Source organism: Esox lucius, chromosome 3, assembly GCF_011004845.1.
Source record: "Esox lucius isolate fEsoLuc1 chromosome 3, fEsoLuc1.pri, whole genome shotgun sequence".
Lineage (NCBI taxonomy): Eukaryota > Metazoa > Chordata > Actinopteri > Esociformes > Esocidae > Esox > Esox lucius.
Window position 1 is genome coordinate 4,774,672 of NC_047571.1, and position 16,858 is coordinate 4,791,529.

A 16,858-nucleotide genomic window follows, 5' to 3' on the forward strand; every position below is an offset into this window, starting at 1 on the left:
TATTCAAAGTTGAACACAAATTGTCTTTAAGATTTTTAGCTTGCTTGCTTTTCAATGTTGTTTTCAATGTACTCATTTTGTCCTCTTATAGAAGGCAATAAATCCACCATTGCTGAGTAGAAATTAGCTATAAATGTGCTATTTCCTCACAAGCTTGCAAAGAATATGAACAAATGTGCACACGCGGCTGTACATGTTGCCCATTGCTATCAACACAGTAGAATCCTCCTCCATGCACTCTGCAGAAACCAAAAGCACAGACTATAGTTGGTTTTGTGTGTGGAGGGTTGCATTAAAAAAGGCTGATGGTATGTCAGACCCACGGTGTGGGTAACCATTAAATCAACAGGGACTCTCGTAAAGGATTTCAATTCGGCACTTCTCCCTCTGCCCCCACACACATGCAGCATTGAAGGAGCATTGTTGAGAATGATCCTGGATTAATCAAACTGGTTCTATCAGGAGCCACAAGAAGCTGCATCAATTCCTTAAAAAACAAACAGTATGGCATTGACCTCCAGGATAGCAGTAGCTCTATATCTTCATCCACTTTGAAGGCCTGTATCCCAAAGCCTTTTAATGTAGCTGGAGTGCTGATTTTGGGTTATTCCCGTCTGTTTAATTCATTATGAAAAAAGGGTAAATAGGTCCTATGTCAGCACTCATACTTTGAGGCAATTTGTGAATATAGGCCAGAAGAGCTTCAGGCTTTAGTGGTGGTGCCACTAAAACCCTGGTTCTATTTTCCACAAGCGTAATGGTACTGGCTATCTTCCTAGTTGTGTGAGCCTTGTGGGAAGAAGCTTGGCAGGTACGTCTCTGAGGGTACATATCCTGATGTTTGACACTCCCAAACTCATAGGGTGCGATAAGACATAGTCGAACTATGTATTGGTCGTCACGACATTGGGCGTAACTGGTAGAACCAATAGGAGAGAACAGAGCTGAATGAGCCTTGCAGTGTCTTTGAGTATCCATTCAGTAGTGTGGGACTCATGGGGGGGAAATCACAACCATCCATCCTGTCCTCTAAAGGGAGATGTGGCCTTGAGTAGAAATGGGATCTTCCACAAAAGGTTTTATATATTCAGCCACTTTAAAAAGAGCTCCAAGGCAGCGTTTACAAAAGCAGCTTGATTCAGGAGATTTTCTTTCCACTTATGTTAGGATTTTTGACATTATTAGATCAGCTCTTGATAACTGGACTGGGGCAATTATTGGGCCTATAGTAGAGGACTGGGTTTAAAGAAAGTATCTGTATAGACCTCAGAATTACAAGGATATGTTGCTGAGAGAGTGTGTGTTTGTGTCCAAAAGAGTGTGAAGTTTGTGTCAGCGATCACAGGTTTGTTTGGACCACATCGGAAACAATAGGCTGCTTGATGCTTCTAGCCTTGAGCCTGTGAGACACCGGCTGACCAACTATTTCTGAACCCTTTGAGCCCCCACCCCCCCACCCACCCATTCCTCCTCCCTCCTCAAATATACCCATGGTGACAAACATCATCACCGGGATCACCTCTTCAACACGTGCCCGCATGCACTCCTGCACGCACCCTTCCTCTGAGCCACATCACCCCTGACACTGAGCTCTCTGTGCCTGTCCTGTCTCGGCCTTGAGCAGAGGATGACAGATCCCCGAGGAGTACCGCTCCATCTCGGGGCAGACGACAACACAGCTTGCCTCCTCTCTTTCTTTCTCTCTCTCTTGCTCCTCCCTTACTCTCTTTGTGTCTCTTCTTGCTCGCTCTCTCTCTCTCTCTCTCTCTCTCTCTCTCTGTAACTAGCCAGCTATTGTTTAGAGGCACTTCGTCTTCAGTTCTCAGGCAATTCCCCTTTGATTGTACTCAACGCAGCGCTCAGTTGCTAAATGGTAGATGCTGGTTGTAATGCTTGGGATGAGGGTTTTATTCCCACAGGGGATCAGTACAAAATGTAAACAGTACATCTCAATAGATTGAGCATCTGCTAGAATGTAACAAACATATATATTTTATTTAAAATGGCACTTAAAATAGTGCCCATATAGCTATAACCCTACACAGCAGTTACACTTAGAGTGATGCTTTGATGTTTCATCCAGAAACAGCCTAAAACATATGTGCACTTGTAATTTTATGATGGGGGCAATCATGCTGTATCTATAATAGTTATACATGGATATCGGTATTGCCAGTCCATCATAAAATAGGACCTTGTATTAGTCATACCTCTGCAGTCATCATCATCATCACATCACTTTCTTCCGCTTATCCGGGGCCGGGTCGCGGGGGCAGCAGTCTAAGCAGAGATGCCCAGACTTCCCTCTCCCCAGACACTTCCTCCAGCTCTTCCGGGGGGACACCGAGGCGTTCCCAGGCCAGCCGGGAGACATAGTCCCTCCAGCGTGTCCTAGGTCTTCCCCGGGGTCTCCTCCCGGTGGGACGGGACCGGAACACCTTCCCAGGAAGGCGTTCCGGAGGCATCCGAAACAGATGCCCAAGCCACCTCAGCTGACCCCTCTCGATGTGGAGGAGCAGCGGCTCTACTCTGAGCTCCTCCCGGGTGACCGAGCTTCTCACCCTATCTCTAAGGGATCGCCCAGCCACCCTGCGGAGAAAGCTCATTTCGGCCGCCTATATCCGGGATCTTGTCCTTTCGGTCATGACCCAAAGCTCATGACCATAGGTGAGAGTAGGAACGTAGATTGACTGGTAAATCGAGAGCTTCGCCTTGCGGCTCAGCTCTTTCTTCACCACGACAGACCGATACATCGACCGCATTACTGCAGAAGCTGCACCGATCCGTCTGTCAATCTCCCGTTCCATCCTTCCCTCACTCGTGAACAGGACCCCTAGATACTTAAACTCCTCCACTCATTCAGATTTATTGAAATTCCATTTTCTATGGGACACGGCACGCTTTACATAAGAATGTAAATGTTGACACTGTCTGAGTCCATAATAAGATGTGATGGGGCCATTATTGTTTGCAAAAATTAAACATGAATATCTTTGGCCAATAGCTGACATGGAATGATGAATTTACCCGCCCCCTGCCGAAACGCCAGATTGAGTCTTCGCAGGGTGCGCTGGTCTCGCCCCTTCTCTTCACCCATCTCTTCTCAGCTCTCTCTCCTTTTCTTTCCTCCTCTCCATTCTGTTCAGAATGATTTTAGCCAGATGAGTGTTGCTGTCTTTTAGCCTCTTTAGATTACCATATCATGTCATTTGATTATCATCTCTCTCTCATTTTGATGAATAATGCTTTAAAAAATAAATTGCCTGAGCAATAAAGTTAGACAATGTGTGTTGCCAAAGCAACAGTGTTTACAATTGATCATTGAAAAGCCTGAAATAAATTCTCTCTCTCTCTCACACTCTTCATTTGTCTCTTTTCCTCTCTCGCCATTGTATTACTGTAATACAGCCTGTTTAGGTTTTTCTCAGAGCTTTCACCTAACACGCTGAACCCTCAGGTTACAATATCTCATAACAGATTCATGATTACCTCGTATACCTCCAGGTTTTGCGATGAATGTGCTGTTCTGTACCGCTTATATTGCACATGTGTTTCCCCTAAGCTGCGTTTGGCCACACAAATCAAACGTCTATCTGCTTCAAGAGGAATTCACAATTTCCTCCCTTAGCCTTTCTTAGATAGAAGCCCCCCCAAAGAGGCTTTTGTCATGGGGCTCAGCTGAACGAGTGAAAAGAAAGTCAGAGAGAACACAAAACAACAGCAATCGAATGACAGACATTGGGGGGAAAATTTAAGAGAGAGAGAAATACTGTAAACAGATGAATGTCTGTTTCACCAGACCTTTTTTTTTCAACCGGTCTCCTTTGCTGTGCATTTGGGTCAAGGATATGCCCTGACTTGTTTGACTTGAGTGCAAGGGCACTGTGTGTACATGCGTGTGTTTGTGTATTTGTTTGTTTGTGTGTGTAGCCTATTGTTTGTGCATGTGTGTTTGTGTGTGCTAGCAATGTTGTGCAGGTATAAATCTTCCCTTGCAATGACACTTTCATGATTCAAATAGGGGACAGCATGAAAAATTGTCAGATAGAGATGGGAGAGACAGAGGAAATATAAAGCTCTTGAAAAAAGAGACCACTCCTAATTTTTCTTAAATCTGCATCTCTACATGTATGGCAGCCATTCCATTCCAGTGTCTGTTAAATTCCAACACAGGCACAACTCATTTTACTTAATGAGGTACTGATTAGGTGATTACCTGAACCAAATCTAATTTGAGGAAAAGTATAAAAAACCCTGGTGTGGTCATCAATATCCTCTTGCAATAGGACCAGCTGGATGGCAAAAACAGTGCAAGTAGTACCTCAAAGGTAATTTGAATAACAAAATAACTATTCAGCATGACAAAAGCTTTGAGTGAGGAAAAGAAGTGTTCAATTCTGGCTCTAATGGCAGAGGGATACAGTGAGCTTCAGGTTGCTTCCATCCTGAACATTTTAAAGATGGCGGTTCATAAGAACAAGGTCAAGCAACAGACATTGGGGACAACAAAGCTACAGACTGGCAGTGGGTGAAAATGTCTGTCTACTCACCGAGATGACCATTAACTCATTCAAATGTCACTCGACATCCATAGGATGACATCAAGTGACTTACAAAAAGAATGGCAAAGAGCAGCTGGGGTGAAGTGCACGGTGAGGACGGTTCGAAACAGGCTCCTAGGGGCAGGGCTGAAGTTGTGCAAAGCTAGAAAAAAAAACCTTCATCAATGAGAAGCAAAGAAGAGCCAGGCTGAAGTTTGCAAAGGACCATAAGGACTGGACCGTAGAGGAATGGCGTGATGTCATCTTCTCTGACGAGTAAAATGTTCAGCTTTGTCCAACACCTTGTCGTCTAATGGTTAGAAGGTGACCTGTAGAGGCCTACAAGCCACAGTGTTTCACGCCCACAGTGAAACTTGGTGGCGGATCAGTGATGATCTGGGGATGCTTCAGCAAGGCTGGAATTGGGCAGATTTGTCTTTGTGAAGGACACATGAATCAAGCCAAGTACAAGGTTTTCCTGGAAGAACACCTGCTTCCTTCTGTTCTGACAATGTTCCCCAACTCTGAGAATAGTTTTTCCAGCGGGACAATGCTCCATGCCACACAGCCAGGTCAATCAAGGTGTGGATGGAGAACCACCAGATCAAGACCCTGTCATGGCCAGCCCAATCTCCAGACCTGAACCCCATTGAAAACCTCTGGAATTTGATCAAGGGGAAGATGGATGCAAGCCATCAAACAAAGCCGAGGTGCTATACGTTTCCCTGGTGTCAGTAGAGCATCTCGACATTAGATCATTTTGTCACGCATTAACATCACACCCAGTTTGAATATTTTGCTAGACACCATTAAGCATTTTGTTAAACTGACTAAAGTTTCTTACTAAGTTGACCTCCACCAAAAAGTCCTGCAAATAGGGGCATATTCAGAACTGGGACAACAGGTGGGTTCAATTAATGATTAGGTGTAACTGAAAACAAACTAGTCCTGTAACTCGTAGTGTAAGAGTTAAATACCCCTGCAATGTGTAGTCAATTGTAAGCTTTAGACCAGATAAAACCCTAACCTTAATCCTAAACTCCTATTCTTCAATCCCATAGCTTGTATTCTAAATTTTATTCTGAACTTTCACCCTAACCCCCATGCTAAAAATAGCCTTTCTCCTCTTGGGGACTGATGAAATGTCCTCACAATGTCACATTATCTTTTTTCTTTTTATATCCTTGCAGGGATATTTGTTCACACCAGAATAGTTAAATCTGTATGCACACACACAGACCCACACACACATAAATAAGATTATGTAGGCTACATCAGTAACACAGAAATGGGTAACCGTCGCTAGGAACAAAATGGAAGAAGAATATTATTAGAATCATGCTTTATACAGCACAACAAGGCTTACCAATGTGTCTTATTTTGAGTGATTATCTGCTTTCTGACTGGTCGTTAGCTGTTCCTCACCGTTTTACATCACTAAGAATACTCACAAACATGTTGATGTCAAAACTTCGCTTACACTGCAAAAAATACCTATTCAAAAGTGAAATGTGGTAAAAATATTTGAAATTGCCAATGGGGTGAGACATTGTTTAATTCAAATACAATTTGATTCTTACAATTGGGCAAGATTGAAAACGGAATACTGGAATGCAAGGCTTGCTCCATTTTTTTTCAGAAAATGTTGTCACTCAATTGGGAAATGTTTGTTCTTAATTTAAGCATTTGTTTTTGGAAGTTTTTTTTGCAGCACATAACACTGTCGACTGTTCTGGATTTGTCAACTGTCAGACAAACAGACATAAAAAGAAAAACTAATGTATAAAGTTTAGTGAAGAAATGTAGGTCCTGTAGCTCTTTTGGGCCTTAGAGGATTGCTGATACTAAATATATAGAATGTAAACTACTTTACATTAAAAGTACTGACAAGGCTGAAAAGGTGTTCCTTTTGGGTAATGAGAAAAGCAAGCCCTTGCCGAAGACTAATGATCAAAGAGTGGTTTGTCGCTACTGGCGTGGCCGAAAGCCCCGGGTCATTGGCTCTACAGCACTTGGGGTTTGGGAATACATGGCCATGGTGCCCTAGAGACTCCCTTGGGCAGGTAGAGCATCTGAAAGCAAAACTTAGGGTGCTTTGTTTGAAGCAGCATAACCCTCAAAAGTAATGACTGCGCTGATTTCCTGCAGGTCCAAACTCTACTGAGCCCTTTGGGAATTATGAGAAGATGAGGTTGTCACTAGGAATTGAAAGAAAATGTATGTAGTATATAAAGTGGGGATAGAGAGAGAGAAAGAAGTATAAAACAGATGTGACATGTAGCCTAGTGGTAGTGTAGTGCTTAGAGCATTGAACCAGTAACCAAATGTATGCTAAATCAAATCACAGAGTTGACAAGGTGAAAAATCTGCTGTTCTGAACCAGTTGACCCTAGTTGCTCACAGGTCGTTACTGTAGCTGAAAGTGTACTTACCTGATGAATAAAGTTATAGAAAATCCACTTCAAACACTTGTATTGCAATTCAGGACAATCTCCTTCATGGTGAGTTGAAAACTACTAACAATCCAATCCTCTACAATCAGTCAAAAGAATCCAAGTTACAACATAGTCAAAACAAAAACTATTTAAACTATTGGGATATGCAAACGGGAAGCAATATCCAGTGCTCACCCTGAATTAGCATTACACCTTGGCCAACGTTTTGTTCCATGGTTACTGATCAAACCATAGAAAAACCCTGACAATGTACTGACTCAGTAAGAACTGCCTTTCCAGTAAAAAGAGTAGACTGTCTCCATGTTGAAGAAATTTCCCAAAATTGTCAATGTTTTAAGGAACTCTCAAATGACAATTGTCTACCCATCCTTTTCTTTTTTGTCAATTGTGTTGATGTAGGAGTAATAGTATTAGTTGAAGTAGTAGTTTAATCAGATAATGAGATGAAGAGAAATAGGCAGTGACGAATGAGGGAAAGAAATTGTAACATAAAAAAAGAGACATTAAAGACATGAAACATTGTGAAAACTGTGCTGATTTAAAAGCCACCGCATGGCTGATATTGAAGGGTCTTGCTTCCAGCCTACGAACCAGATGCATCCCATTCATTGTAGTCAAAACAACGACATCAGTCTGATTGGGGATAAGTGCTGGCTTTGTTCATCTTTGTCTATTGTGTTCAAAGGCAATGATAACCATTCGCACTGGATTCCCATCAATGTCCTTAAAGAGTGTGGCATACAGATGAATGTGTGTGTGGAAAAAACACAAACACACAGACACACAACCGCCTACTGACTCCACAGCTGGTTTGAAATGTCGTGGATCAAAGAGGTCACTTCTTTTTGCGATAGCTTAAGCCGTTGGTACTTTGTTGAAGATGGCTGTAATGTGGGTTTGCAGAGGAGAACTACAGTATAAATCTGTCTTCCACATTCTCTCCATCCTCAATCATTAGTTTCGTAACCTATAAGTGGCCAATATAAGTTTGGTAGTGGGCGAATGCAAGATATTTACGTATTACGCTACATACCCCATTACACGTGAGTTGGCAAATTTCACATAGGTTCAAAGTTGACTCAGCCTTTCCCATATTTGTGGCAGTTTCTTGCATAATTTATTATTCCTTCTTTTAATCTCCTTAGCCTCTCTAGACATTCACTGTTCACAGTATGTTGTCAGTAGTTAACCTCTCTAGACATTCACTGTTCACTAGTATGTTGTCAGTAGTTAACCTCTCTAGACATTCACTGTTCACTAGTATGTTGTCAGTAGTTAACCTCTCTAGACATTCACTGTTCACTAGTATGTTGTCAGTAGTTAACCTCTCTAGACATTCACTGTTCAATAGTATGTTGTCAGCAGTTAACCTCTCTAGACATTCACTGTTCACTGTATGTTGTCAGTAGTTAACCTCTCTAGACATTCACTGTTCACAGTATGTTGTCAGTAGTTAACCTCTCTAGACATTCACTGTTCACTAGTATGTTGTCAGTAGTTAACCTCTCTAGACATTCACTGTTCACAGTATGTTGTCAGTAGTTAACCTCTCTAGACATTCACTGTTCACTAGTATGTTGTCAGTAGTTAACCTCTCTAGACATTCACTGTTCACTAGTATGTTGTCAGTAGTTAACCTCTCTAGACATTCACTGTTCACAGTATGTTGTCAGTAGTTAACCTCTCTAGACATTCACTGTTCACTAGTATGTTGTCAGTAGTTAACCTCTCTAGACATTCACTGTTCACTAGTATGTTGTCAGCAGTTAACCTCTCTAGACATTCACTGTTCACTAGTATGTTGTCAGTACTTAACCTCTCTAGACATTCACTGTTCACTAGTATGTTGTCAGTAGTTAACCTCTCTAGACATTCACTGTTCACTAGTATGTTGTCAGTAGTTAACCTCTCTAGACATTCACTGTTCACTAGTATGTTGTCAGTAGTTAACCTCTCTAGACATTCACTGTTCACTAGTATGTTGTCAGTAGTTAACCTCTCTAGACATTCACTGTTAGCTAGTATGTTGTCAGTACTTAACCTCTCTAGACTTTCACTGTTCACTAGTATGTTGTCAGTACTTAACCTCTCTAGACATTCACTGTTCACAGTATGTTGTCAGTACTTAACCTCTCTAGACATTCACTGTTCACTAGTATGTTGTCAGTAGTTAACCTCTCTAGACTTTCACTGTTCACTAGTATGTTGTCAGTACTTAACCTCTCTAGACATTCACTGTTCACTAGTATGTTGTCAGTACTTAACCTCTCTAGACATTCACTGTTCACTAGTATGTTGTCAGTAGTTAACCTCTCTAGACATTCACTGTTCACTAGTATGTTGTCAGTAGTTAACCTCTCTAGACATTCACTGTTCACTAGTATGTTGTCAGTAGTTAACCTCTCTAGACATTCACTGTTCACTAGTATGTTGTCAGTACTTAACCTCTCTAGACATTCACTGTTAGCTAGTATGTTGTCAGTAGTTAACCTCTCTAGACTTTCACTGTTCACTAGTATGTTGTCAGTACTTAACCTCTCTAGACATTCACTGTTCACTAGTATGTTGTCAGTACTTAACCTCTCTAGACATTCACTGTTCACAGTATGTTGTCAGTACTTAACCTCTCTAGACTTTCACTGTTCACTAGTATGTTGTCAGCAGTTAACCTCTTTAGACATTCACTGTTCACTAGTATGTTGTCAGCAGTTAACCTCCCTAGACGTTCACTGTTCACTAGTATGTTGTCAGTAGTTAACCTCTCTAGACATTCACTGTTCACTAGTATGTTGTCAGTACTTAACCTCTCTAGACTTTCACTGTTCACTAGTATGTTGTCAGTAGTTAACCTCTCTAGACATTCACTGTTCACTAGTATGTTGTCAGTAGTTAACCTCTCTAGACATTCACTGTTCACTAGTATGTTGTCAGTAGTTAACCTCTCTAGACATCTACTGTTCATTAGTTTGTAGCCAGTACTTAACCTATTTAGTCATCTAAGGGTTACTAGTTTGTAGTAGGGATGCCAACAGATAGTCGAATATTCGAATACCCAAAATTAATTTAGCATTCGACTACTTGTTTATTCAGTTCTGCCCTTTTTTTTTAAGTACTATAAAAATTCCTATCTCAATTTTTTACAAATTATGATATACCATGACATTTAAACATTGAAGGTTTTTAAATAATTTTTAGAACCTGTGCTCCTTCACACGTGTTTGGTGTTTACATTTGTCAATCAAAGAAGTAAAAGTGTGGTGGCTCAGTCAGTCAGAATGACCCAATATAAAGTTAGGTCCAAAAATATTTGGACACTGACACATTTTTCATAATTATGGCTCTGTACACCACCAAAATAGATTTGAAATGAAACAACTGAGATGCAATTGAAGTGCCAGACTTTCAGCTTTATTTCAAGGGGTTGAACAAAAATATTGTATGAAACTTTTAGGAATTGCAACCATTTCCACACACAGTCCTCTTATTTCGGGGGCTCAAATGCAATTGGACAAATTGACAAAATCATTAATAAAATGTTAATTTTTTATAATTTGTCAAGAATCCTTTGCAGGCAATGACTGCTTGAAGTCTGGAATGCATGGACATCACCAAACACTGGGTTTCCTCTTTGTGCCTCTTTGCCAGGCCTTGGAGCCTGCAGCTGTCTTCGGGTTGTTGTTTATTTGTGGGTCTTTCTGCCATAAGTTTTGTTTTCAGCAAGTGAAATGCATGCTCGATCGGGATGAGATCAGGTGATTGACTCGGCCATTGCAGAATATTCCACTTCTTTGTCCTAAAAAACTTGCTTTCGCAGTATGATTTGGGTCATTGTCCATCTGTAAATTGAAGTGCCGTCCAATCAACTTTGCTGAATTTGTCTGAATCTCAGCAATCACTACACACTTCAGACTTAATCCAGCTGCTTCTGTCTTCTGTCACATCATCACTAAACACTAGTGACCCAGTGCCATTAGAAGCCATGCATGCTCATCACACTGCCTCCACCGTGTTGTACAGTTGATGTGGTATGCTTTGGATCATGAGCCGTTCCAAGCCTTCTCCATACTTTTTTCTTCCCATCATTGTGGTACAGGTTGATATTAGTTTAATCTTTCCAAAGAATGCTGTTCCAGAACTGGGCTGGCTTTTTTATATGTTTTTTGTGTGTTGATTAATTTTTGGTCTTATTCCGTAGCTGAGTTTTACGTGTCTACCACACTTTTTGCTCCATATGCACACTCGCTCTTTTCTCACACAAACGGCCATTGCGCCAATGTTAGAACGACAACCACTCCTTTGCGTGTCATGTGGTAGTGCTCATGTTGTGTTGGTAGTTTTTGTAAACATGAATTTCGGTTAACCGAATACTATTCGAATAATAACACACACTATTTGGGTAGTAAACTAATTTCTAATGCCCCTTTCTAGACATCCACGGTTCAGTAGTATATAGTCAGTAGTTAAACCTCACTACACCTCACAATTTAATCTCTCTAGACACCCACGGCCCACAAGTATGATGTCAGTAGTTAACATCTGTAGACATCCATTGTTCACAGGAACAGTGTCAGAGGTAAATCTTAGTTGTTAACCGCCCTCTGCAAGACCCCTGATCTCAATCATGCAGCTAACTTCGAGAGAGTGACTTTTGTCATTTGACATTTGTGGTATTTATTTTGAGATCCATCCCTGTAAACAACATTTGCCTGATGAGACAAGTGAAGAATAGCCATCAAATTTCACAATGAGACAATTTCTATCCACATTCCTTAGTCTCGCTGCACCTCTCCTCGATTGCCAATAAAAAAAACATGTTTAATATTGGACAGAGGAATAAGGTCAAAATGAGACTAATCTCAGCGGCCTAGGTAGCTCACTGTTGAGCTAGTTTTGAGGGGCTGTGTGTAGTTGCATAAAAAAATACAAACACTCCGTAAGCTCACTAACTAAAGCTAGCTTCAAATGTTGCAGATAAACCAATCAGAGAAATATATCTTACATGCCTAAAATTGGTGTTAGGTTATCAAGGAGGACTAGTTAAAAAGCAGAAGAACCAAACCACACTGATGCCGGTGGCACATGGTATTTGCTACTCATTCATTGTTATAGTTAACTGCTGTTGGTTGACACTGTGCAAAATATGTTATTTTATGGATTCTCCCTCTCTGTCTCTTGCTCTCTCCACAGCCACTGACAATCAACCAGATGTGCCCGGCGAAGGTAAACCAATGGAAGTTAACCCAGCAGTCCACCTTCCCCCGTCGGTGAAGGCAATAGGTGCAGGATGCCGCCCTGCTTGCTTGGCTCTACCCATGGCCCTCACCCTGATCCTGGCCACTCTGGCTCTACAGTGGAACCTGCTCTAAACACAGCATACTGCCCCCTACTGGCCTGGCCCCCTCCACACACTCAATACGGACTACACCCCGAAAAAAATTAAACTCCTCTAAAGCTGAATCCTAATGCACAGACTGGAATGAGGTTACGGAAGAAGAAGAGGGAGAAGAGAGGAGAAAGAGAGAAAGAAGAGGAGTGGTGGATGATGACGATTGGGGGAGGGACAGGGACTGCGGTGTCCCTTACATATGCTGGTGTGTGTGTTCGAGCTCCTCACACACACACACACACACTTAGGCAGATGGTTGTAATACTCACCCTGCTGCTTAGTGTGTATGCTGTGAATGAGGGGGTCCGGGGGGGGTGTCCAGGAACTAGGCTCCTCCCACAGCTCTGCTTTAACAATGCGCTCTTATACTCCGCCAGTGGGATGGACCATGGCACAGGACAGAAAAAGGCACGTACCCCGCTTGCGCGCACACAGACACACGCACACACTTAAACATATACAGGCAGCCAGATGAACACGCAAGCGCACGCACAACCATACATGAGCGATGTTTGCTGAAAAACATGAACAAACACTTTTCTGCTGCTGTTTCTGTTGTTCTACATTACTTCTCTGTGTGGACACTTTGTTCTTCTAGCCAGCCCTCTACTGGGTTTTAACACATTTTATAACGGTCACCTGTTTATTTTCTTGGCCACTTAATTTGGTACACCTGCTCGTTAATCTCATTGCCAGACACTTCCGTCCAAATTTGTGGAAGGTCTGGTGGACCTCTGCTTCAGATGTGGCCTTTGTAGCCTATAAGAAATCCAACAGAAATGGATGGCTTAGTAGTTATTGGCTCACATTTGAATATGGAAGAAGCATGATCTTAGTGACTTGGAACGTGGTACAATTGTCCTAGGATTTTCACTCACTTCAGCCTCATGAGTTTACACAGAATGCTGCGATCCACAGAAAGCATCCAGTGAGTAGCAGTTCTGTGAGCGAACAACATCTTGTTTATGAGAGCTGTAGTAGGAGAATGGCCACACTCTTTCAAGCTGACAGAAAAGCCACCAATACTCAAATAACTGCTTTATACAACAATGGTTTGCAGAAGGACATCACTGTAAGCACAACACATCGAACCTTGAAGCAGATGAAGGCAAAAGGGTGTCATAACCGATTTTAGATTAGGTTTACCTTATAAAGTGTCTAGTTCATATAGAATGCATGCTAGATTACAAGAATAACACAATCACCTTTCACCAGGGCGGCATAGCTGATTGGATATGCTCTCATTATCATATTGTATATCTATGCAACACTAGAATATATTGATTTTATACACTTTTAGAAATAAAATTGCCTGGAAGACCCTTTTGGGCTATAAATTGCCACTCAGGCAGAATCTTTCCGGGTCAAAATAGTTCCTCAAGGAACTACTCTTAGATGGGTTCTCTATGAAGTACAGAGGTTAAAACAGGAACATTTTTGTGATCTTTTTAATTAGATTGGAGGAGTGGCTTTTTCTTTAGTTTTGGTCATGTGTAAGCATAAATGTAATTCCGGTTAATCATTTTACATTAATATACTAAAATGTTAATATTTATGCATATTACATACTCTAATGTAATAGGAGTCATATTAATGTTAACGATCATTAATAATAATAAATACGACTTCATCTTTTGGATTTCCATATACAGGCTTTTAAAGAACTCATAAGCCTCAGGTTAGTGTCCCTAAAGCTACAAAACTCTGTATTCAACCTTGGCATGTGCTTATAATTTTAAACAACTATAAACAAATATTAAACGATAATATGAAATTTCTGTTTGTTATTAAACAAACAGAAATGACATTTACTATTGGACACCCACAAAATATAAAGCCACACCTCCTCTCCACACCTCCACTCAACTCAGATTTTTTTAGTAAACTATTGATACATTGAACCATTAAAGGGTTTGCCCAGAATCCATTAACCAGGGCTGTCCAACCCAGTTCCTGGAGATATACCAAATTGTAGGTTTACTCCAACCCCAGATGTGACTAATCTGATTTATTTTTTCATGCAGCAAATTATTAGGATCAGGTTGGTTAAATTAGCTTTGTAGAGATAAGCTACAGTACTTTTTCTCTTCAGGATCTGGTTTTGGCAAACTTTCTCTATACTAACTGAAGGTTTGTGAAAGATTGTCATGTAAATCTGCATTGTCAATTACTACAAATTGCTAGAACCGATCACTCAAGCTATATTTTGGAGCCATAATGTTAAAAGACTGTTTTATTTAGCATATTAAACACAAACTTTGTTTCAAGTGAGAATTTATTGGGTCTGAGGCCATTTTTGGTTTTTTGGAAGAAAAGATATGTGCATTTCAAGTAGTTACCTACTACTGGATAGTCGTAAAAATATTACATTATGTGAACACTGCTTGGATTTGAATTTAGCGAACTACCACCAAGCTACTGCAAAATACGATTACATAACCTGCTGAACTGCATGTCGTCCACCACACCCCAACAATGTTCTGAGGTTTCTTGAGGATTTCCAGAGTTCCTGTCATCACCACTAGTTCTAAGAGTGTACGTAGAGGAAGACAAATACACACTCGTTGGATGAAGTCCCCAAATGTGCCCATGTGTGTATTGATATGTACTGTACATAGATTGCTTGATTTTTATTGAGTATATTTAGAGATATATATATATATATCTCCCAACGGAAGCCTTTTGACAGTTGAATGAATACATTTTGGAATGGCTGTTTCTGTTTTGTTTGCTGAATAGCTTTGAATTTACTGTGCTTGTCCCCCTCTTGTAAGAAAAACAATGCAATAATATCAGAAATATATTTTGTATTATGACTATACTAAGAATGTAGCCCTTTTCATACACCAACAGCATATGAAGTGTGAACTTTTTCACCAGTCAAAGCCTGCCTGTACATTGTACATTTACTATTGTTTTTTGTTAGTCTGGATGCGTGTTTGCTCTTTGATTTGCACATATGCATGCTTAGCCTTAATTATTGTCGTCGTTTTGTTGTGTTTGTAACTTGAGACCGTATACTGTTTTAAAATGCAACAGTCTGAAAAAACACAAAACATTTACATGTTTCCGATTACTATAGGACTGGGACCCGATACCGACCCTGGCATTTTAAAAATACCTATTTTCTTTCTGTGAGCCGCCTGCATTTGCAGATTGTTAGCATGACAATTCTCATTCAGTGCAACAATAAAAACAAAAAAGTTAAACAATGAGCTAAACAATATCCAATATTTATCAGGATTGCTAGATAGCCAGTCCACATCTGATGGTACTTTGTATCATGATACTAATGTTACTCCACATCTCTATTTCTGTATCTATGTTCTCTATGCTCATTCTCTCAATCACTTTATTTCAGTTTTGACAATGTGGTTAAATTATGATTATAATTATTATTATGATTAAGATTATAAACCTAGGCCTAACCCTGAGCAACATATACAACTGCACAGGCAGCTATTGGAATAAAAAGCATTAATCAACTTATTCTACAGTTGCCATATTAGCCCACATTGAGGAAAAAAAAGTCACATCCTCAAGAATATAGATTGATAATCTCCTAATGGCCTATGTTGCTGTGCGTGTATCTATTCAGTTTTGATTGAACATGTCTTTTCTATTTTCTGTTTGTAGAACAGAATGTTTCTTTGGTTGGTATGATGTGTAGGTTTATAAAGTTGTAGTGAGCGAAATGAGAAGAATGAATGTATGAAACACATAGATATTAATACTGTTCGTGCCTAAAGGGTCAGGAGTTTTTCCTGACCACTGGATCATGCTTCACGTAGGTCTTGGAATTTTCCTGGTTATAAACCATAGACTTATCTTTGATCACAAGTTTTTCCCAATAAGGAAACATCACGAAAATCTCCTGGCCCAGCTTGTCATAATTGTGGCAATATTCCAGAAGACGATGTTCACCATCTCAGTCAGGAATGCACAACTGCTGGTGGCCTGTAAGGGTCACACTATCTATGAATTTCCTCTCTCCATGGCAATAAATCAACTAGTCTTGTAGGCTTATTTCAATTAAACCTGCTTTGCCATATTAACGCAGTAGCTTTTTTTACAAATTTACTAAGACTGGGATCGGGTAATGTACAACAAACCTACAGCTATTACCACCAAGGTGACCTTCCTCACAGGCATGCTTTCACTTTTAAAATTTTAAAGTTTGTGGGCATGGTATGCTTAATGTTAATAAAGACTGTGTAAATGTTGCTCTGGCAGGTTTGAATGAATCCCAGCCTTAGGCTATAAAGTCCATTGATCTGCTGTTTTTGGATGAAAAGTATATCCTTTAGCTTAGTAAATGAGCTGAGATGATAAATGGACAATGATCAGTGCTGACCATTCCGACATTTGGAAACAATTAGCTGATATGATTAAGTAGCATATACTACAGAAATGATGAAAATACATTTGCTAATATAATGGATTGTTAATGGGATGGATTCAATGCTCAAACTAGT

General features: G+C 40.5%; 1 protein-coding gene across 2 annotated transcripts in view; it reads left to right on the top strand.

Moving 5' to 3' along the window:
* Positions 1–13,459, top strand: part of LOC105018053 (glypican-5) — a 179,959-nt gene extending 166,500 nt beyond the window's left edge. For both annotated transcript variants that reach the window (XM_034291477.1, XM_034291478.1), the window contains one exon: positions 12,185–13,459. In XM_034291477.1, coding sequence (XP_034147368.1) covers positions 12,185–12,363 — 179 coding nt within the window. In that variant the 3' untranslated portion in view covers positions 12,364–13,459. The remainder of the gene's footprint in view (positions 1–12,184) is intronic.
* Positions 13,460–16,858: the final 3,399 nt, after the last annotated feature.